Below are 22,823 nucleotides of genomic sequence, written 5' to 3'. Positions count from 1 at the left end.
TGCAACCGAGGTTCCCACTACTAATTAGAGCCCTAGCCAAATCCTCTCTGACTCGCGCGGTGAAGAGATGCTATGAACACTCCAAGCGTGCCCTGGGACACACACACACACTGCCCTCATGTGTGTGTCCCCCTCTCGCCCCCCCACCCCCCCCCCCACATGGCTAACTCCTTCAGAGAGCAAGCTTACCTACACACAAAAAACACCCTACACCACCCAGGAGAAGAGGTAAGAAGCCTCTCTCCTTCTGCCCGCCCCCCTCCGGCCACAGACTCCTGAGGCTGCTGACATCACAAAAGTGTCAACTGGCAACCTCATTGTCATGTGGTTCTCCCCTGGCTCCCCTTCACTAACAAAGGCAGGGAAAGGGTGAGACCTTTCAAAGCCGCCAAGTGGGCAAGCTTCCAACAGCACTACGAACTGAGCAACTGAGCGAGCCAAGCGCGGCAGAGCCACCAAGCCGGCCGGCAGGCAGCAGGGCACTGGGCCTCGCGTTTCAACTTCTGTTCAGTTCTCCTGTAATGGAAAATTGCTTTGCGCAAAGCTAGAGTGTTACAGTTTTTTCCAGCACCCATCCCCTGCCCTGCCCCACCCCTCGGCAGCCTTCAGGTCAGAAGGACGGCTTGTACCCGCCCTCGGGAAGGTAGAAGGAGGGGGAAGGAACCGTGGCTCCTTACTATGTCCCTTGCTTCAGGCCCTGGCCCCCGGTTGTTACTCTTTTCTCTTGGAATGGGGCTGGTATCAGGGTCCAAGTGTCCAAAGAATTGTGTGTGTCAAGACCAAGAAGTATCCTGCACAGACATGCAGCTAACGGAATACCCACCTGACATTCCTCTGAACACCCGGAGGCTATTCCTCAACAATAACAGGATCGCTAGCTTACCAGCTTTGGAGCTAGGATTCCTCAGCGACCTTGTGTACTTGGACTGTCAGAACAACCGGATCCGAGAGGTGATGGAATACACCTTCATTGGGGTCTTCAAACTCATATACCTTGACCTCAGCTCCAACAACCTAACTTCCATCGCCCCACTCAGTTTCTCGGTGCTCAGCAACCTGGTACGGCTGAACATTTCAAACAACCCTCACCTGTTGTATCTTGACAAATATGTCTTTGCCAACATCACCTCCTTGATATACCTGGACCTCAGAAACACTGGATTGCAGACCATCAGCCATGATGCCTTCCAGCACCTGGTGGTACTCAAGACCGTATATCTAAGTGGAAACCCCTGGAACTGCAACTGTTCTTTCCTGAGCTTCACCATGTACTTATTATTGTCCCAGCTGGACCACCCAGGTGAGGGGTCGATTGAGAATGGGGAAAGGGATATGATGGAGGAGTAGGAGGAATTGGTTTCTGAAAGTGTAAATCAAAAGACAATAGATGGGAGGGAAGGCTGGGTGGAAATACTTAAAGGCATTGTTAGTTTGGGCTGGCTCCTCCTAGGGTTGACTAGAGAGGCAAGAAGGCTATATATAGGAAAACTTCTAGAATGAGAATTCATAGTTCAAGCATGTCACCTACGAAATTGTCTGCCTTTAAGGAAAAAAAAATCTCATTTCTCTTCACCTCAGTTTCCCATGCATAAAGCTGGTACATAATTACATAATTTGCAGAATTGCAGGCAAGGGAATGTGTGTGTAAGTGTACTGGAACTGTAAAGTAACAAAGTAATCCAGGGATGCTGGGTCCCATTGGTGAACTGTCTTAATCTGATTAATGCAGTGACTGGATTTTTGCAGGACCTAAAATAAATTCAGCCATTCATAGGTGAGAGAGAATCCAACCCCACTAAGAGAAAGTCCCACAGGGAAAGGGGGGCACGGGAGCTCCAGGGAGAGCAAACGACCAACTCCCACCTAGCAGAGAAGGAAAGCCTTGGATAGCTGTGTTTTCAAGTTGCTGGCCTCACAAGGAAGGCGAGACTAGAATGAATCAGAGGAATCAGAGGACAGGTCACAATGCTCACTGTCAGGCTGGGAGAGTCCAGTGCTTATAGCCTTACCTGGGAGAGCTCCAAGCTAGGTGCTACCACTCACCCAACCCTCTGCCATGGCGCCTTCAGTACCCCGGTGCTTCACATCCTCTTCCCAAGGACTCTGTATCCTTCAAGCCCAGGGAAGTCAGAGTGTCAGAGGCACCTTACAGAAAGCCCGGAGCCACTGGTATCGTCCCGCTGCCGTGGTAATTCCTGGCAAAGAGTGACACTGCAAGAACGGTAGAGAAAGAGTCATAATGACTACAAGTAATAATCAGCCTCACGGAGCTCCCAGTGGCCATGTCTTAAAAGGCCTTCCAGGCAGGAAGTACACTAGAGTGAAGCAAGCCAGGATTTCCAGACCAAATTTAAGGAGGCACTGAGAGTGAGCACTTAAGAGTCGGTGCCTTCTTAACTTTTGTGCCCTAATCTGACTCTATGGCCAAAATTTTCATCTTGGGCTGTTAGAATAAACAAAAACGAACTGCAGCTTTGTTAGAAGTCTTCTCAGTAGCACTGAGACTGATGACAGGAGTGGTGATCTTGAGCCATTTCTGCCCCATCTTTTCTAAGAGTCAGAGCATGTCTTTCCCTTGCATCCAGCCCTGGTGCTGTGTGGTTTCTGCAGAGCTCTCCAACAGTCAACTGCTCTGTTACATGCAACTCCTAAATGTGATTATTCCCATCAGCTCACAAATGTAGCTTGTGCAAAGACATCACCTTTCCCTGCCCATCCCACAGACACACATTTTCAGTGTTCAGATGTGCTTTAATTGGAATTTGTTAACTTATATATGATAATATGTTATATTTGCTCCCCCATTATGTCTCAGCCCCCTTCCACTCCCCCACTAATCCTTTTTTCCAACTAAGCTTCCTTCTTTCGTGTGTGTGTGTGTGTGTGTGTGTGTGTGTGTGTGTGTGTGTCAGAGACAGAAAGACAGAGACACAGAGAGAGATAGAATCAATGAGTTTAATTAGGATTGGTCACATGAACATAGAAAAGGTGTTTCTTATAGGATCATGGACAACGTACCATTGGCTACATCACTGGAGAAAATGTCTTCCTCTTCCCCGGTAACCACTAACTGCCAAAGCTCCTCAGGAAGGGGTAAGACCTTATGAGCCCCTCCCCCATTCCACCACAGAATGCTGACTGGTCCAACCTTGTACTGGTCCTATATAATAGCTACACATACAAAGCTTCCTTGAGCAGTGGCCAGCCGGTTCCCAGGGCCTCCTCCTACCCTAGCTGACTACACCATTGCAACTTGCCTTCTACTCCAGCCCATAAGCCTGCCGTGCAATTCACCAAGCTGCCATCCCTCCTGCAATTTTCCTTGATCAAATTTCTGTTTTTACAATTCCGTCTTCTCAGAATTTTCATGCTGACTCCTTTGGACTCCTTGACTCTTTCGGTCCATAATTGAACAAGATTATAAAGCAAGTCTGATTTCGCTGCATGTTTTCAAAGACAGCAGGAAACATTACCATCTCTCCAAGCTCAGAAATCCTTCAACACAGTTTTCCTCTGCTAGCCAGTGGGACCCACAACTACTGGTCTGCTCATCCTCCCGTCCCACCCCCACCCCGCCCCGGTCCAGGGGCCCAGAGGAGCCGTCCAGGCTACTTCTTGGAGAAATATGATTCCCTTCCTATTGTTCACTGCTGAGAGCCCAGAAAGCCATGAATAGGCCAAGGCCAGAAAATCTCTGCAAGAGGGGCAGTTTCCTCACAAATTGGTTTTCTTTGCTTGGGTGTTAACACCAAACCATAAGTTCTATACCACCCACCTGTGGAAGATGTTAAGATTTTGTTTTGTTTTGTTTTGTTTTTTTAAATCCTATCTATTAGATAAAAACATAGTCTGGCTTGACTAAAACAACACCTCTAATAAATGTTTTTTAAAAATCAATTTCAAGTCAAGTTCTGAACTGTACTCAGCTTAGGGTCAGTCGGCAAAATTCTTGAGAAAACCCACTTATTTTGGCTCAGAGTTCTGAAGGTTCCATGCCCTGTTTACGGACCTGTAGCAAAGAAACGTGTCATAGGTGGAGCCTGTGGCAGAGGAGGCTGCTGAAGGGGCTGGGGTCCCAGCATCCCCTTCAAGGGTATGCACCTAGCTGTACAAGTCCCTCTAACTTAGTCTCCTCCTCTTCAGCGTCCCTCCAGCTACTAATAGCTGCATGACATAGAGATCAAACTTTTAACATTTCTCACAGACCTTCGGGATCTGATGTCCTCTTTTGGTCTCAGCAAGCACTTCATGCATGTGGTACACTTACAGTGAGTGCATGCAGGCAAACTACACACCCACACACATAAAATAAAATAAAAAATTTTAAAGCAGTGAAGCAACAGATCTCCATGCTACTATTTAGTTTGTTTGTTCAAATGTATTTTGAGTGACACCCATTTACAAACAATTTCCAGTGAGTATAACTAACCCAGGCTCTGGGGGCTATGTCCAGAGATTCACATGACACTAAAAGATCAGCACCATCGATATGTGCTCCAATGTCTGGGGCATAGCAGAGCTAAACAGAACTGGAGCCAGTGTGTGCCTAGGCATCAAACTTGGCTGCAAGTGATGGGACAGGCACCATGCAGACAGCAGAACCCAGAGTTAAGAACTCAGGTTCTCAAGATAGACTTGGCCTATGATCCCAGCCCGCCTTGTGCTATCTAGAGGATATCAGATAAGTCATTTACCTCTCTGAACTTCAATTCCTTCATCTTTAAGGCATGGATAATAATAGCACCAACCCACCTAGGGCTGCCATGATGATGAGACAAGAATGGTTATGAGCTGCTATTAGCGTTAAGTACGACACCTCACAAGCATCCTGTACACAAATGGTTGGTAGATGTAAGAGCAGTTCATGGTACTGTGGAGACAATGTCAGCCAAGTGGCTCCTTGAACGAGAGGTAGACACAGAGAATATTGTCACTCTAGAGATCTAGGCGGGGTGTGCATAGAATTTGGAACAGCGATCATTAAGTCCTTGAATTTTAACCCATGAGGAAAGAGGTGACAGGATTCCTTCAAGAGTTGGGTATCAGATAAATTGTGAAGACAGAGTTCCAGACCCTAGAGAACCATTTTGAAAGCCAAAAATCAAGACTTGGTTGCCTAGTGGTGACTTAGGAGACTCAGGGCTGGACCAGCAACACAGAGTTGGCTGTGCCTGCATCATCGAGTCTGGATCTTAAAGTTCAACCCAAAGAAAACTCCACTTCCAGAGGCAGGTGTGGATGCACTGCTCTCCAGGTAAGGAAGGCAAGAAAGTTAGTGCAACTCGGGGAGGGAGGCCATAGCCTTGTGATTTGCAAGTGCTGAGCGAAGCTTTACTCCAATTCTCCCCAGCTGCTGCCTACTACTGAGCTGAAATTAGACACAGCATAGTCACCCCCCCCCCACCAGTGCCATAACCTTGAGAAAGTCCCTGAAAGAATACTAACTTCTTGAGAAGAAGTATCCCTAAGCCATTATCAGCTCTCCTATCAAAGGAAGGGGTGAGTGACTGGGCTCTCTAATTAGCTAAGATGAATTCAGCAACAGTGGAAAACCTTGAAGGAAGCAGAGGCCCTGAAAGAAAATGAAGAGGAGTCAAGAAAAGGCATGACGCTGTGTCCTTCTCCTACCTGGCATCCTGGGCTCAAGGAAGCCCCGCCTTCCCCCAAAAAAGGGAACCTCACAGGAAACTGAAACTTTTTATTCAACTGGACTCATCATAATGTTATACAAAACAGGAATATTGAGACTCCCCCAAAATTAGCAAGATGCTTGGCACTATTACCAAGAGTATGAAACCAAATCCTGCAGTGTCACTCTAAACAGATGCATGAAAAATAGTCAGTCTTACACAGGTCACTGTCCAAAATGCAGAGGAGAGCAGAAATAGAAGAATGCTGTGATATCCCAGATGCCAGGTGTCCTGCTGTGCCCTGGTGAGTCCAGGGTTAAAACAGAGGCATGCATTCCATTTCTTTTTCTGCCCAGGTCAGCAAGTAGGTGAACTAATTCCTGGCCGAAGCTGTAATTTTCCAGTCATTAGTGCTATCTGAAGGTGAGAGTGGCAACTGAATTCTTCCTAGGATGTTTGTTTTCCCTAGTGGGACAGGGTTAAATATCCTAAGATGGTCTCCCAAAAACTCACCCAGCTCTGAGCTCCTGGTCTCTACATCTGCCTCCCTTTGACCCCCCAAAGTTTGCTCCCAGGCAGCCCAGCAGATGTTTCTACAGCAGGGTGAACACTTTGTGTGTGATACCCAATATTGTAGCTGTATGTGGCTACTGAGCTCTTGAAATTTGGAGTACCATTAAACTGCATTTGTAATTGTTATTTTAGCCCATTTGAATAGCCACACAGGATAGTGGCTCTCATAGTGCCAGGGAAACCATTTGACACAGGAGCCTTAAGCTGAAGTTTTAGAATTCAGTATTGTTTTAGCCAGTGTAGGAGGGAGTGTTGGTTTGTTAGTGTTTGTTTTGGAGTTTTTGTTTTGTTTTGTTTTGCTTTGTTTTGTTGTTTTCAAGACATGGTTTCTCTGTGTAGCCTTGGCTATCCTGGACTCACTTTGTAGACCAGGCTGGCCTCGAACTCACAGAGATCTGCCTGCTTCTGCCTCCCTGAGTGCTGGGATTACTGGCGTATGTGGCCCCATGCCTAGGTTTAGGGTTTTTGTTGTTGTTGTTGTTGTTGCTGTGATAAGACACCTGAGAAGACAACCTAAAGGAGAAGAAGGTTTTTTGGCCTCATGTTTCAAAGATTTAAGTCCACAGATGGCTGTCTCTGGTTTCTTAGCTTACGGCAGAGAGATGGAAGAGAGAATGACCCACAACAAAGTGACCTATTTTGTATAATGAGGGCTCACTTTTTAGTTTGGTTGGTTGGTTGGTTTTTGTTTTTTTGAGACAGGGTTTCCCTGTGTAGCCTTGGCTGTCCTAGACTCACTTTGTAGACCGGGTTGGCCTCAAACTCACCGTGATCCACCTGCCTCTGCCTCCTGAGTTCTGGGATTAAAGGTGTGTGCCACCACACCCAGCCCACTTTTTAGTTTTGATCAATAATAGCCTCAAATTAATTCATCAATGGATTAACCCATTGATTAGGTCAGAGCACCCACAATTCAATCAGTTCCCAAAGGAACCACATCGAAACATTACATTGGTGATCAAGCCTTCAACATGAGTTTTGGGGGAGCATTTCATATCCAAACTATAGCAAGTGTCCTCACAGAAAAGTGAGTACTGGATCTGGCCCAGCATGGATATATCCTACCATCCAAGTTCAAAGTGATTCTCCACTTTCATACTATTTTCTTGTTATTGGGCAGATCAATCTATTTGACTCTAAAACACTTATTATATTCTTATGTGTGCAAAATATGTGAAGATGGTTGGAACACAGACAAAGAAGTCCTAATTCCTGCCTAATAAGACCATCTAGGGATAGAAGAGACATAAACTAGAATGGAAAGCCAGAAACCCTGCCCTGGTTATATAGCAACACTGCTGTGTTTCTTTAAGAAAGCTATTGAGTCTCACTTTTCTTGTTTTTAAAGTAGAGAGAGGGAAGAACTTGAAATTTTCAAAGACCCCTTGTATCTGGCAGGCTTCAGGCCTAAATAGAAAGATAAGACCCCCATGATAGAAGAGGAAAGTGATGCTCAACAGATAGGATCCCAAGTAAACAAGTGCATGATGGGTAAAAGCAGAGATGGGTAAAAAGTAGAGATGGCTACAACCATAGTTGGGAAGGGACAAAAGAAGCAGGAAAAGAAAAAGAAAAAGAAGCAGGAAGCCTCTGACTCTTTCCTGTCTATTCTCTGCCTATTCCCTGTGTTTAGCTCCATCAACTTGTCCTCCAACACAAGGGAGTCAGTGCCCCAGTCTTTCTTCCCAGGCCTGACACACCCAAGCAGAAGTCCTTAAAGTGTAATGAGCAAAAAGTCCCACTCCTTGAGATCCTAAGTTGTTGACTGGCCAATGCAGGTCTCCTTCGGCCACGTCTCATAAGGGCATTCTATGTTCTAGAGCTTCTGGGCCTGTTTTGGTTGGAGAACAGATTAATTCACACCAAGATGCTAATGGGTAATAATGGTTTGAAATGTCTCCCTCATGGAGCATTTGCAGTTGAACAGGAAACCATCAAAAATCAAGAATTCAGAAAGTGGCTGAATACCAGAGATAGGAGTGTGGCCAGTTTTAGGTCTCCTTGTGTCAACTTTAAATTTTTAGTCCTTAGGCAGTTCTCATTGAGCCCAGTGGTGGGGCTCAGAAGTCCAGGAGGAACCTGGCCAAGGGTGCCACAGAGATGGGTACACAAGGCAACCGAGGGACATCTGTAGGGAGCAGATGGTTTGGGTCATGTGCTGATTCAGGTCCAAGTCATTCTGAGGGCATTTTGAGTGAGAACATCTTAGGGTCGTTCTGTGGCTATTTCATCCTGTTTCCAGGCAGCTGTAATAGGATAATGGCCTGATTTCAACGCACCAAGCACACAGTCATCCTCAGCTGTGCCAAAACTTAGATTTCCAGAATGAATTCAGGTCTTGCACCATTTCACTATAAATGGTAGCTCAGCTCCAAGCTTTTCCATCAGAGAAACTGAAATAAAGACTAGAGGCAGAGGTGGGGAGAGGAGTTGAGGAGAAATGAAAATTAAGTTCTGTGCAACAGATGGTTCAAACATTGTCAACTGCTCTGCCAGCCTGGCTGCCATATATTATAAAATACTCCCTAGACTTGATGATCTTTCTGAGGACAGTGAATGGGGCAGAAAAGTAAATGACTGAAACATCAAAAAAAAAAAAAAATGGGTGGTCAGCCAGGTTATCTGACAGGCTCCCTTACTCAACCCAAATGGGATCCGTAAGAGTAAGTTGTCTAAAGCTCTTTGAATCAGGGAAACAACGTGCATCACATGGCTTCTCAAACTACCTAACCAATCAGGCTTCCCCAGAAGGCAGCAGGAAAAGGCTGGCCAGAACAGCCAACCTGAAGTTCCTCATCTCCACAGAGGACCTCGTCCTGGAGGGACCCAGCATAACGGATGCAACTAGAAAGCACCACGAGGGTCCATCCCTAAAGGACACTGAATAGTTATCTGAGGACCATGGTGTGTATCATGCCATGGTGTCTGGAGATAGGGTTAGGAATCTGACCCCTGTAGACAAGCAGGAGGCAGAGGACAGTGGCTACAGCAGCAGTGGGCACGGAGGTGTGCAGGAGGAGGACCAGAGGACTCAGGATGTAGGAACAACAGGACTTAGGATGGCACTGGTCTTCTCATGGTTCCTTATACTTCCTCTCTGGAAAAACTGTAAGTGATAAGTTTGTATTAATTTAACCTCTTTTTTAATGTAGTGGGAGCTCTATGGTGGTATGTCTGCACCTTTAGAAAACAGAACGAAGTCTGACAAAGAGAAAGTGCCCAACAAACATACATTAAGTAAATGAACAAATTGGGGAAAAATAAAAAGAAGGGGGAAAGTGAAGGATAACTACTAAGGTTTAGCTCGGACAATTGTGGGAAATTCATTGAGGCAAACCTTGCCCAGTCATCTGCCCATTGCCATAACGATATTCCTGACATTTCTGACTTATCATGAGAACATGACTATTGGCTCACAGTTTGAAAGGATTTAGTCCCAAATCCACTGGCCCCATTGTTTTAGTCCTGGGGTGAGAAAGCCTGTCATGGTGGGGATGCGGTTCTTTTCACAGCAATGAGAATTTTTGGTGCAGACAGGTGTGACCCAGAAATTGAAGGTACCAGACACTCGATGGTCACTAGAAGCCATGAGACAGTGGTCCTCTACTTTGTTGTCTCATGATCATGATGGTTAAATGTATGAACTCTGAGAGTATAAGCAAAGCAGAATTAAACTGTATTATGGAGAAGTGGGAAATTTAGGAGGAGCGAAGAAAACTCCCAAAGAGCAGTCTGCTCTTTCAGAGGTCCTGAGTTCAATTCCCAGCAACCACAGGGTGGCTCACAAGCATCTATAATGAGCTCTGGCGCCCTCCTCTGGTGGGCAGGCACATATGCAGACAGAGCACTGTATACATAATAAATAAATATTTTAAAAAATAAAGATTTATTGCAAGACAAAAGTAGTCAGGGTAGCTCCCAGAGCCAGTTGGGGGGGGGGGGGCTGAGTGGTTGGCCACTGAGCTGTCTGTCTGTCAAGGGGTATGGCTCATAAAATGACAGAAACTGAACAAATACCAGGGTGAGTTCTGTTGAGGCTGGTTAATTCTTTGAACATACCAAAGGCCAAGTCAACTAGGGGTGACCCATTGCATGTTCTTATGGTCCAACCAGGGAAATGGTCGGGTACTCTCTACCCAGTTATGGGTAATTGAAACTGCCCTATGTACACTGCTGACTTCATCTTTCTTAGCTGCTAATCTTGACCTGTGTGAGCCATTTAATGCCTGCTGGAGCTGCTACTTATTGACCTTGTAGGTCTTGCTAGTCTTACACCTTGGTCAGGTCTAGTGGCTGTTAATAAAACTATGTCCTCATGTTTGTTTACCTAACCAGTCAGCAGTTTTACCATGATAAGTCTGGGTGGGTTGGGTTTTTTTTTCCCCCTCCTCCCAATCAAGTAGTTCTTTGTGGTTTTTTTTTTTTTTTTTTTTTTTTTAATAGAAGATGCAGCATTTCAAAAACTAGACATTTATCATTCCAGCAATCAGGAGACAGGTCCAGGTCATGAAGATTGCTACGAGTTCACGGCTAATCTGGTCTACATTGAAAATTCCAGGTCAGTCAGGGATATGCGGGGTGCGGCTGTGGTCCTCCTTGGTTACCTCACACCCAGCTCTGAGTCTACAGCACAGTCTGCCATAGGTGGAGGCCATGTAGAAGCCATTTCTACTTACAATTTACTCTGTTACAATTAGCCGCCATAGAAGGAAGAGTGTGTGAAAGGCCAGCAACGCCTTGCGTATGTTTTCTGGGGCCCTGTCCATCCTCTCTCTGATCAGCCTAGGTATCTCATACCGGGCTTCAAGTCCTGTTATTTCCCATTCCTAGTGGTCCAACTGCTCTTGAAGAAGGAGCACCAAGTAGGCTGAGGATAGCCATTCCAACGTTGAGTAGCTGAGCAGCAGGTCCCGTGAGGCAATGAGTGTTAGTAAGTTCCGAATAGAAAACAGGCATCACATACACACATGGGCAATCACTGTATCTGGTGATCACTGACCTCACAGGAAATGAGACTTGCAAAGGGGGTAAGGTTTAGAATGAAGAACTCTAAGGGCCAAGCTCAGATGCTCCTGGGAATGCCATCCTATCGAAGGGGGACAGAGCTCAAGAAGCATGCTGAGTTCACACTCAAAGAGCATAGAGGGAGCCGAGCGCGGTGGCACATGCCTGTAATCCCAGCACTCGGAGGCAGAGGCAGACGGATCTCTGTGAGTTCAAGGCCAGCCTGGTCTATAAAGTGAGTCCAGGATAGCCAAGGCTACACAGAGAAACCCTGTCTCAGAAAAAAAATAACAAAAAAAGAGCATAGAGGGGCAGAAAGCAGCTGAAGTCTTCAAACAGCAGCACAGTGAAAGACCCAAAACTATCCATCATAGTTAACTGCCAGGTCCCTGGAGTGAGACTGGTCTCAAGTCAGGTGGGCCCACGGAAAGTGCAGGGAGAAGAGCACACAATATACATCTCGCTTCTAGGAAGTTTGGTTGTGGAGTGGAGGATACAGGGTGATAATCTGAGCACACACAAAAGTAGTTTAAGGGAAAAGATGCAATCATTAGTTAGCCTGCCAATTCAGAAAGAAACAGGAAAGATTCAGGAGACAAGGGAGATTGTAACTAAAGAGGGAAACCCCCACGAGGGGGGGTCCCCAGGCAAAGGTGCCTTCTCTGTCTCCTGGGGGCTTCAGAGAAGGAAAGGAACGCCTAAGCCGCTAAACAGGGCGAGTGAAACCGAGAGGCTGACTCACCTTGAGAACTTAGACTTTGCTTTCTGTGAGATGAAGGGTCAAAGACTGACTTTCTAAGTGTAGTTTCACCCAAGGTCTTCTATGATACCCACGCCATCAGGTGGTAATAAATCTTCTGTCCTTGAAGTGGTCAAGTTCTGGGTGAGCTGTGAGACTAATGTGGGCTCTGCTGTTGCTGTCTATATTTGGTGTTGGGGTTCAGCTCTGGGCCTCACACAGACCAAGCCAATGTTCTTCCACCAAGCTACATATGCAACCCTGAACTGACTCATCTTTAATACTGTATCTTTCACTTAAAAACTATCTAACCGGGATGCCAGGGCTCTTGGGGGAGGGAATGTAAACTCTTCCAAACTTATCACACTAAGTAAAGAGGGCTGGATGCACTGTCTGGTCCTCGGGCCCTGATTTCTATTTTCATCACATGCTGAAAAAGCCTAATCTTTCTCTCAGCACAAAGGAATAAGTGATATATAGCTGATACATCTAATTAAAATATAGCTGCGACTGGAATTAGCTGGATGTGGTAGCTTATACTTGTAATCCTAGCCCTTAGAAGTCTGAGGCAGGAGGGCTGCAGAAAAACCGGCCAGCCTGGGCTACACAGTGCATTCCAGGGTATTCTAGGTTACAAAATGATTCAGATCTGTCCCAAACCAGCCAAGTAAACAACCAACAAAGACTAGAACTGAAATAGTGTTGGGAACTCTTGCCAGTCTCTATTTTCTTACACTAGCCAAGATTCTCTGTTCTCAGCCTTTGGCTAAGGTGAAGTATGGTGTTGTTACCGCAGTGACAGTTATTGAAGTGTGAGAAGCCTGGGAAGACCACCATGGAAGAGACATACTGGGTGGAGCTTACATTCCCACGTAAGAGGAAGGCTGTAAGCAAACCTTCGTCATGCCACCCGGCAACAACTGCTCCCAAGGGGAGGCATATGTTGGCCCTTACATCATCAAGGCTGGGCAGATGGTTCAGATCAGGTGGTCTCCAGCTGGTGGCTTCTGAGCAGGGAACTGAATAAAGTGAAAGACAGGCCATGGAAATGTGAAGCGAGGCAAAGAGGGTCTTCCTAGACATGGTGATGAGCAATGGTAAGGATGCCAGGATGGAACACGTTTGACATACTTCAACGTGAGAATGGCTACAGCAAAGTGAAGTAAATGGGGAAAGGAAATGAGTGAGACAAAAAAAAAAAAAAAAAAAAAAGTCAGAAGCCAGACCACACAGCAAAGAAGTCACAGAAGTGTCTGGCTTTATTCTGACGAGACAAGGTGCCTGGAAGGGTGTTTTGCCGAGAAGTAACATGCTTTGTCATTCACAGTTGGCTCCCAATGCTGTACGGAGGAAAGACTGTCAGGAAATGGGGGGATAAGTGAGGGAGCATGGTGGCTCAGATCAGGATAACACTGATAAGTCAAGAATACTAAGAATCAGAGCATAGAATAGTAAAGATTGGACCCACTGTCAGCTAACACCTTGAATAGGGGGTGTGAGCAAAGAGGCTCCCTTGTTTCTTCCTGGTCCCCTGGTGAGTAGTAGTGCCTTTCACTCCTGAAATTGTATACATTTCTTGCAATCCATGAGGCTGCACCACAGGTGTGCCCACAGGCCAATCTGGTGAGGTCTTTTTCTCAACTGAAGTCCCATCTTCCAAAAATAACACTAGCTTACGTCAAGTTGACATAAAACTAGCCAGCACATAGTGATTTTTATGCCAAAAAAATGTATAAAAACAAACAAGTTGTAGTTTGGTAAACCCCAATTTAGGACATCACAAAAAGACAGCTAGATGATGAAGAAATGGAGTTCCCAGTAAGCAAAAGTCGACTCCCGTAGGGAGTAAAAAGGTTCATTCGAACATGGTGAAGGCTTTGCTCACCAGTTGGCTTTGGTGTTGGATATAGATTCCTTCCTAGAGAGTCATCTCCTCTGGAGATTTATCCATTGCTTGGAAGGATATCATAGCAAGTTGTTTTCTTCAGTTTCCACCTAGGGAACCTGTTCTAAATGACAAGCCAAAGACATGGGAGAGAAGAGGGCTAAGAAGTCCTGGGCAAAACATGTAAGCCAACAAAAATTGGAGTTTGAGCCAGACCTCATGAGGCTTGCCTACCTTGCCAGTTACTTGGGAGGCTCAGTGAAAAGTGTTACCTGGTATTCACTAGGCCCTACATTGAATCCTAAATACTGCAGGGAAAAAAAAAAAAAAAAAAAAGATACTAGGAGGAAAAGAAAAGAGAAAATGATGGAGATGTCCCTGCAAGGACGTCCTCAGATTCCATCCTTTCCTTGTACCCTGGGCATCTCCTTGAGGTTCACCCGCCCCCCCCCCCATCACAGCCCAGATAGTTCATTCCCTGAGCACACACAGTTGGGATGGGTGCTCATGGAAACCTGCATGTGGCCTGGTTCCTTCCACACCAAATGTCTGGGCATCTGGAGTGTAGTCCCTGCCCAGAGCCATACTCTTTTCTACAGACCAAGGTAAGGTTCCCCTTAGAAGGGATCCTGAGCTCAAAGAGAGGCATCATAGCTTTTTATAACTAAAACATGGTTCTGAAGCACAGGCTGCCCACTTCCTGCATACACCTGGTTCTGGAGGACCTGGTTACCGCCTACGAGTAAGATGCTGTGTGCAGAAATAAACAAGGTGATAGTTTATGTTTCCTTGGGAACCATTTGCAAGCAGTTAAACATTATTAACATCTGTAATTGTGCCTGGGAGTTTTAACTGGAGCAGATGCTCTGGGCCCACTAGAGTCGTATTGAAAGAAGGGGCATCAGGGGACCTAGGCACACATCTGTAATGTGAATGGAGCCCCTTGGAGTTGGTCACAGCACAGAACAGTCCTATCTAAGATGGAAGTATATATATACTGTTTATTCATGCCCTAGCTGGCAATATTTAAAACCACCCCCCCAAGTTGGTTCAGAGTAAGTTTTATAGCTAAATTTTATAAATGCTCCATGCGATACCTAGCACACATCAAACACTCCACTACCAGTCCACAGGTGTATATATATAAAATCTCCAAAGTCACCAAATCAGACTCTAAAAACAGAATATCACCAACAAGCTAAGAAAATGGATTTAAATAATAGACAAGAATGAAAAAGATGAAGAAATCGGACGCAAATAAAATAAACATAAAACAAGTTAACAAATTACTAGATACAAAATATCGATGGACTGACAACAGAAGGTTTTACTAGCTTGGGTGGGGGAATAGCCCAGCAATAAGTTGCTCACAAAACATACCTTAAGTGTAGGCAAATTGGACACTAATGGACTGGAGAAAGATAAACAATGCAAACACTGGGCAGAGGAATTCAGTCCAGCCACACCGTGGTGAAGGTACTTACAGCAAGAGGCCTTACCGGCTGCAAGAGCTGTTCATCAATACCTGCAAGGCAGCAGTTATAACTTTCTACATGTCTTTCTGACATAGGTTAAAATATGACAGAACGACATGGCACGGTGACTTTACATGCAGGTTTTGAGTTAGACTGTGTCTAGGAAAAGTAAAATTCCTTCCTTCGGGAACTAACAAACAACCAATAGACTAACAAGAACTGAGAGACCATCTGCGTTTATAGATTAAGAAGTCAGCAAGGGAGACTGCGAGATGACTTCATGGATAAAGGGTTCACCACTCAGGCATCGGGACCTGAGATTGGATTCCCCTGCAGCCATGTTAAAAGCCAGACATGGCCACACATTTCCATAACCCAGCCCTGGAAGATGGGACAGGTGGGTTCCTGGAGCTTGTTGGCAGCCAATCTAACCAAAACAGTGAGTTCCAGGGTCAGTGAGAGACCCTGTCTCAAAATATTCAAGATGGAGATTAACAGAATGTATCAACCTCTGGCCTCATACACACACATTCACACACACACACACACACACACACACACACACACACACACACACTCACACACATTCATACACATACACACAAAGATAAAATTTAATTAAAATTAAAAGTCAGCAAGAGGCTGGAGAGGTGGATCAGAGGTTAAGAGCACAGGTTGTTCTTCCAAAGGTCCTGAGTTCAATTCCCGGCAACCACATGGGGCCTCATAGCCATCTATAATGAGATCTTGTGCCCTCTTCTGGCCTGTAGGCACACATGCAGGCAGAATACTGTATGGATAGTAAATAAATAAATAAATAAATCTTTTTCTTTAAAAAAAAAAAAGCCAGCAAGGATATAGTCTCTGTAATACTGCAATCTAAGGGATGTTAAACAAAGATAAAATACATATTTTAAGAACAAAAAATTTACTAAAATGGGCTTGTTGCTAGGCCATAAAGCAAATTATCAAAAAAAAAACAAAAAAAAAAAACCAAAAAACCCAGCATTTTCAAAATGACACAACGAATTTCTAACCACAGTAGAATTTAACTAGAATCCAGTTGTCCTTAAAAATTACAATAAAAAAAAAAAAAAACAACTCCTGTCCCTCAACGCATTACAGATGTGGCTGCTGCGTCACATGTACGTGATTGGGTGGCAGAGAGGAGAGAGGCTTTGCCTACACTCCATGTTCTGACCTGTGAACATCTGAATGATTAGCAGCCTAACACTCTCTGAAAAAAAGTGAACCTGAGACGACCACCATTCTGGTGCTACACAGGCCCAGACTGGTTTCTAGGGCAGAGAGCAAACCAGAGAGTAGAAGAATCCCACTGAGACCATGGCCCCAGATTGAGAGTGAGCTGCAGTCAGAGGACCCTAGCATGGGGCCACTTGGGTGGGCCTGGGCAAGGAGGGAACCCAATAAGACCACCAGACCACTGCCATGGGGCTTGGACAGGGAGCTAGCCTGAGATGACTACCAGCCCAGCACTACTCAGGCCTAGGCAGGCAGACCATGTCCAGGGTGACCCCTGCCTGGTGCCATAATGTACAGGCAGGGCATAACTTTCCTCAGACAACTCCTGAGGTGACCCCAGACATGAAGAGACCCTGAGCACCACTAAGAGGAACAAGTAAGTGGTATAGAAATGGAGGAGAAAGAGAAACAGAAGGATGTAGACACAATAAACAGAGGCAAAACTGGAAACTTGGAGTAGTGAGGAACAACCTGATATGAGTAGATAGTGATGCCACCTGGGACCGTGGTGGGGTCTTGGCCTTGCTGCCACTGGGGACCACATCTGGGTCCATGGCCCTGCAGTAGCAGGGGTCTATTACCACCAAAAGCCAGGCAGATGCCCCTAGTCTGGGCTGCCGACCAGGAACATGTTGATGTCTGAAGGCTGTGCAGAACTGGCCCCACTCTTCACCTGGGCATCATGGGAGAGCTGGCCCTGTGGCTGTGAGAACAAGAGAGCTATCTCCTCATCTAGCCCACTGCAGTACTCAGGAGAGTGGCCCCCACATTGCAGGTTGCAGGTGAGCCATCCCAAGGATATGAGCATGGGCGAGCTAGCCGTACCACTTGTAGTAACCTGGACAAGGGAGCAATACTACCCACCACTTACCCTTCACAGCCTAGGGCAGGCAGGAGACTTGGCCCTGGGATCATGAGAACAGGAGAGCTGGCCCTGCCTCTCACCAGCTGCAGCACACCCATGTGCCTCACTGGAAAGCACAGTAGAGCTAACCATGGTGGTGAGGATTCAGATGAGATGCCCAGAGGTTGTAAGCATAAGAGAGGTAGCTCCGTCTCTTGTCTGCCATGAGGTGACATGAGCAAGGGAGAGATGCCACACCTTCCCCCTTGCCACTTACAGCAGGCAGGAGAGCGGGAGAGCTGTCCCTACCCCTCACCTATTGCAGCACTTAGAAGAAGAGGCCCCGAAGCTCACCTGGGCAGCACAATAGAGCTGGCTCTGGATGTGGAGTTTGTGGGTGAGCTGGCCCTGAGGGTGTTAGTGTAGGAGAGCCAGCTGTGCCTTTTGTCTGATGTGCTGTGGCATTGGCAAGGGAGAGATTCCTCCCCCAACCCCCCTCCCCTAACCTTTTGCCCTTGCCACCCAGGCAGTGAGAAAGCAGGAGAGCTGGCTCCAATGAGGTCATAATAGCAGGAGAACTAGCTCTGCTCCTCACCTGCTGCAGCACTTGGGAAAGCAGGCCCTGCACCTCGCTCGGGCAGCAGGGTAGAACTGGCCCTGTTTGCAGGGGTTGCTGCTGGGCTGACAAGCTCAGATACCTCAGGCCCAGATCCAAGGCTTTGAATCAATCCACCTCCCAACATAAACTCCATTGATAAACTGCTGGAGTGGATGAAAGGACCAGCCCTATAGACCCAAAACTTCAGGATCTCCATGACACAGGGCAACAACAGGATATCCCAGAATCCCAGTGAGGTCCCAGTATTGATAGAATAGCAGAATCCAGAGGTCTCGTACCAGACCATCAAGTCATTGCAATGAGCGTTTGCAAGCAAAGAAGTGTGGACAAAAGGGTATGCTGTGGGGCACTCTGTGACACACTACAGCTTCCACAAAGAGATTTTTCCCCCTCTGTTGATGGGGAGGTTGCAATGGTGGAGGGTAGGTATGAGAGGAGGGGAACATGAGTGGGATTGGGGTACATGGTGTCAAATTCACAAGGATCCAATAAAAATGTTTTTAATGTAAAAAAAAAAAATACTTTTAAAAAGCCCCTAAATTCAGATAGCAGTAAATAATAGCTCTTATTAATAAGAGTATTGATCAGATATACCTTCAGGAGCTAAAACTCCCTCTGGTAGCCATTGTAAATAAGCATCACACACAGGGTAGACTATGGCAGGTGCATTATAACGCTACAAGGCAGGGCTGTAGATGAGTTCAAGAGGGGAACAATGGAACGTCCTCTGACCTGAGGACCGATGGCTGGAGTCTTTAAGGTTACTTCTTACAAAATGGGGAGAACTTGATCTGGCACAGACGGAAAAAAGAGGCTCTTGGCGCCGTGAGTTGCATGACACAGCTAGCGACAGATGAGGACCAGCACAAGACGTGAGCAAGGGGTAAGCCATTTGGTGCAAAGGGGAGCTATCAGGAGTGCTGCAAGAAGAAAACCTGAAGGGGGCAGGTGCTGAGAGCCAGGACAGGCACTGTGGGTGTTATTCTGAGGCCCACAATAGGAATCACAGGAGCCTTTTTAGTCATGTGTTTCAAAGAAAAATTAAACCTGTAGGAGGCGATCCGGTGTCTGTGTGTGAAATGGACCCTAGCTGGTAAACTTGGAAGCATAGATCAGGGGTACTGGCAGAGAAGCTCAACCTTGACAGTGATGTGATGGGGGAAGGGGAGAGATGGAAGCTGTAGGAAAGCCCAGACCCCCCTCCCAACAGAGCCACCCACATCCCTCACCCGCACAGCAGCCTAACAATGCATTAAAATCACTGCCTAATTGCTCCTTTCAAAGTTAATGCTCTGAAATGGGGAAGTGTGTGTTTAATGTTTAGTCTCATCTCTGCCGCCCAAGCCCCAATTTGAAAGCCAAATCTTTTTTAAAAATAGAATGAGATAAACCCCTAGACGCAGCTCCGACCCTCAGAATCCCACGTTTTTCCTTTTTCAAATTTGTCTGTCTTTGGATATGTCACTGGCAGTTTGAGCAGGTGACCTGGGAAACCTGTCTGGATAGAATCCTGGAAAAGCTTCAGCAGCTCCTTTTTTTTTTTTTTTTTTTTTTTTCCCCTCTCTCTTCTGATTTTTTGAGACAAGATTTCTCTGTGTAGCCCTGGCTGTCCTGGACTTACTTTGTAGACCAGGCTGGCCTTGAGCTCACAGAGCTCCACCTGCCTCTGCCTCCTGTGCTGGGATTAAAGGTGTGTGGCACCACTGCCTGGCCTCCATTCTTGAACTCTCAGGCAGAGACCAGGAAGCCTTCAGTTAGGCCAAGGCATGACCATGTTTCTGATAGAGAGAAAGACAGCTTCTTTCTCTCTACATGAATGCTGCAGTTGGAGCAGGGTGGCCTACATGGACACCTGGCCACACTCAATCTAGAGGGGAATGGCTTCCTTTCCTGTGCTCAGTGATCACTGCAAACCAAATGTGGCACAGTCTTTGCACTGGCTTCTCCTTGTAGGTTTACAACCTCCGCCAGCATCCCATCTGCAGGACCACTTCCTGCTGACATCCCAGTTGTAACTTTCCTACTGGAGCACTGACACAGAAGTAAGGGGCAGTAAGTATCTCCCTTCTTCTGTTCTGTTCAGGCACCCAAACCTACCTGGCATCCTTCCAGCCAACTCTATAGTTCTCCTTCTGCCAGCTCCTGTTGGGATTTCCTAGCCAAACCTACTTGCCTAAACTCCTTGTCACCAAGGATATTGATGCCACCACCTAGTTGCATAGTTCCTACCCCAAAGTTAAAGGGAGCGTCTCTGTTACGTCCTTTGGTTATAGCTCCCATGTCTACACTCCCTGGAACAGCTCAGTCCTAGTTTTCTGTCTTCAGTCTCCTGGCAAGACCCTTTGAGCTACCTAGAACCTGTGTGTCATGAAACTTCCTAAGTCTCCGTTTCCTCGTTTACAAAATAAAGATGAAAATGTTATATGCATCAAAATGGTTGTAAGCACTACGTAAGATAAAACGTGCGGACTGGAAGCTTAGAAAAGTGGGAGTACGACTGTGACTGTGGCCACTGCCAAGCCTGGCCTTGACCGTGGGCTGAAGCTTATTTATTCATCATACCCTGCGTATTTACCTGGGTACCTACCTCTACATGCACCCATCCTCAGCATGGTGGATTTCAGAGTCAGAAAAACACAGAGCTGAGGGTAAGTGCTCCAAGCGTTGTGCACAGCTGGCACGGTCACCTGCCTTCTCGCTGTCATAATCGGAACTACTGTTTTGTTAGCTTTTAGTGTATACATTTTACCTCATGTGATGCTTACAACCATCTTGCTGCACATACATTCTCATCTTCATTTTGTAAACACGGAAATGGAAACGTAGGGAATTTAACCAACTTCCTACATATCGTGGTTTGTGCTTATAAGGTGAGAAAGCAGGACTCGGAGAGGAAGGTGAGGTGTCTTGCCTCCTAGCAACGGACGGTTTGGACTGGAGCCCTGTTGTTGCGAAGCAGATAGTTCAGATCGCTCAGCGTGGGCCTGAGATTCTGCATTCCTAACAAAGTCTAGGTGACACCTGTGTGCTGGTGGCTCATAGGCCACACTCTGAGTGGTGAATTCCAGATACCCCTTCCCTTTGGCTTAGGGCACGGATCCTGCCATTTCGGCACGCTACCTGCTGTGTTTCTCTTCCTAGATGATCAGGATGCCATATGTGAGGAGCCCATGGAGCTGGCAGGGTGGCCCATCACACGGGTGGGGAACCCACTCCAGTACATGTGCATCACACACCTGGACCAGCAAGACTACATCTTTCTTCTGCTCATCGGCTTCTGCATCTTCGCTGCGGGCACTGTGGCTGCCTGGCTCACAGGCGTGTGTGCCGTGCTGTACCAGAATGCCCACCGGAAGTCCAGTGGGGATGACATGGAGGATGAGTATGGGATTAGGGTCACCCACCAGATTTTTCGAAGCAACACTCAATTCAACCAGGGTCGGTCCCTTATCTGACCTAGCTGTCAGAGATCACTACCACTTGTGCCTTCCTGGTCTGGCTCCCCTGCTCTCTCTCTCTCTCTCTCTCTCTCTTTCTCTCTCTTGCCTCTGCTCTCTTAGAGACTGAAGCCTTCCGGTAAAATAAATAGAATAAAGTATTCGGTGGTCATTTCAGAAGGCTGGTCCCTTCCTGCTCCACCAGCCCATGCACACTTCCTTGACCTCAGCAGGACGGAGTAAAACAAAGTCCAAGAAAGTTGCTGGATTCATCTGAATAGCCAGGAAGCCCACCCTGAAAACAAGCAGGCTTGGATTTAATTACTATGTCTCAAAAGAAAATGCTGGAGAGAAGAGAAAAAAATCGAAGTGTTAAGGTCTTTCTCAAAGACTAAATGATCTGGAGGGAAGCCAAAAGCCCTGTGTGGCTATATTATCTTCACATGCTATCCCATAATCGTCTCAACAATCCGGTGATAATGGTATAACCTGCCAGTGAGAGCCTGAGGCCTGGGTGTATTTAACCACTGGAGTCCACATTCTCGCTTTTCCATGAAGCCATCTCCCTAGCAAATACTTAGCAATATAACCAAAGGTTCCTCATCTAATATAATTACATATAGTTACTACATTACAATACCTTGTTTGGCCAAACAGAAGTATGAGGTACAGGGAGATGTCACTATTGACAAAGTAACCAGCTTTGTGCACATTTCACCCACTAGGTTAATTCTCACAACAGCCAAGTCACGTGTTCAACGTGACTCCTGTGTTTCTGAGGTACCCAGCCAAACAGTAGCAGACTCGCATTTGAACAAATGTGGTAAGAAGCAAAGCAACTGTTAACTGCTGGCTAGCTGACCCCAAAACAACACTCTGTGCTGTGAGCCACCGTCCTGCCTGAAAGTGCTCGACAGAACAGAGACGTGTACAGAGCTGTGGTCCCGCCGTGAGGGCTGCACATACAAACAGATGAGGGAGAAGAGACGGGCAGCTCAGCACAGGTCCAGAGACGCATTTCCAGGTTTGCCTTTGCTTGCTCCCCAGAGCAAATCACATTTCTGGTGAAGGCTCGGATGACAATCCCCATCCATGAAGGTCTCTAAAGCCCCAAGCAGACCCATCCTTACCTCTGATCAGCACTTTGCCTCCATTTGTTTAGTGCATCTGATTTAGAGCATGGGTCTTGAATGAGAAGCTGCCGTCCCATGCCCAGTTTTGTGTTTAACTATGTAAATTCAGGCTTCCCACTCATAGCCTTGATTTGAAGTGCGGAGACCATCTTCTCTCACAGTCCTCTGTTCTGTGCTTACACAGTATGCATGGCAGTGCCTCATACAAGGCATGGGCTCAA

At 46.5% G+C, this 22,823-nt stretch overlaps 1 protein-coding gene and 1 non-coding gene across 3 annotated transcripts; both read left to right on the top strand.

The window, feature by feature from the left end:
- The first annotated feature begins 428 nt into the window (after nucleotides 1-428).
- Nucleotides 429-21,539, top strand: Lrrc52 (leucine rich repeat containing 52). 2 transcript variants are annotated; one of them, XM_051148258.1, is made up of 3 exons: nucleotides 429-1,300; nucleotides 10,687-10,761; nucleotides 21,174-21,539. In XM_051148258.1, the coding sequence occupies exons 1-3, from the start codon at nucleotides 679-681 to the stop codon at nucleotides 21,485-21,487; spliced, it is 1,011 nt and encodes a 336-aa protein (XP_051004215.1). In that variant the 5' UTR covers nucleotides 429-678; the 3' UTR covers nucleotides 21,488-21,539. The 2 variants fall into 2 exon arrangements, with proteins under 2 accessions (XP_051004215.1, XP_051004216.1); XM_051148259.1 differs by lacking the exon at nucleotides 10,687-10,761 and having other exon boundaries at nucleotides 431-1,300.
- On the top strand, nucleotides 16,410-16,541 carry LOC127191223 (small nucleolar RNA SNORA17). The gene has a single exon (XR_007830845.1). It is a non-coding gene; the product is annotated as a small nucleolar RNA SNORA17 (small nucleolar RNA).
- Nucleotides 21,540-22,823: the final 1,284 nt, after the last annotated feature.

The sequence above is a fragment of the Acomys russatus genome, chromosome 6, assembly GCF_903995435.1.
Source record: "Acomys russatus chromosome 6, mAcoRus1.1, whole genome shotgun sequence".
NCBI lineage: Eukaryota > Metazoa > Chordata > Mammalia > Rodentia > Muridae > Acomys > Acomys russatus.
Note: the sequence above shows the minus strand (reverse complement) of the source record. Positions and strands in the feature narration are given on the sequence as shown.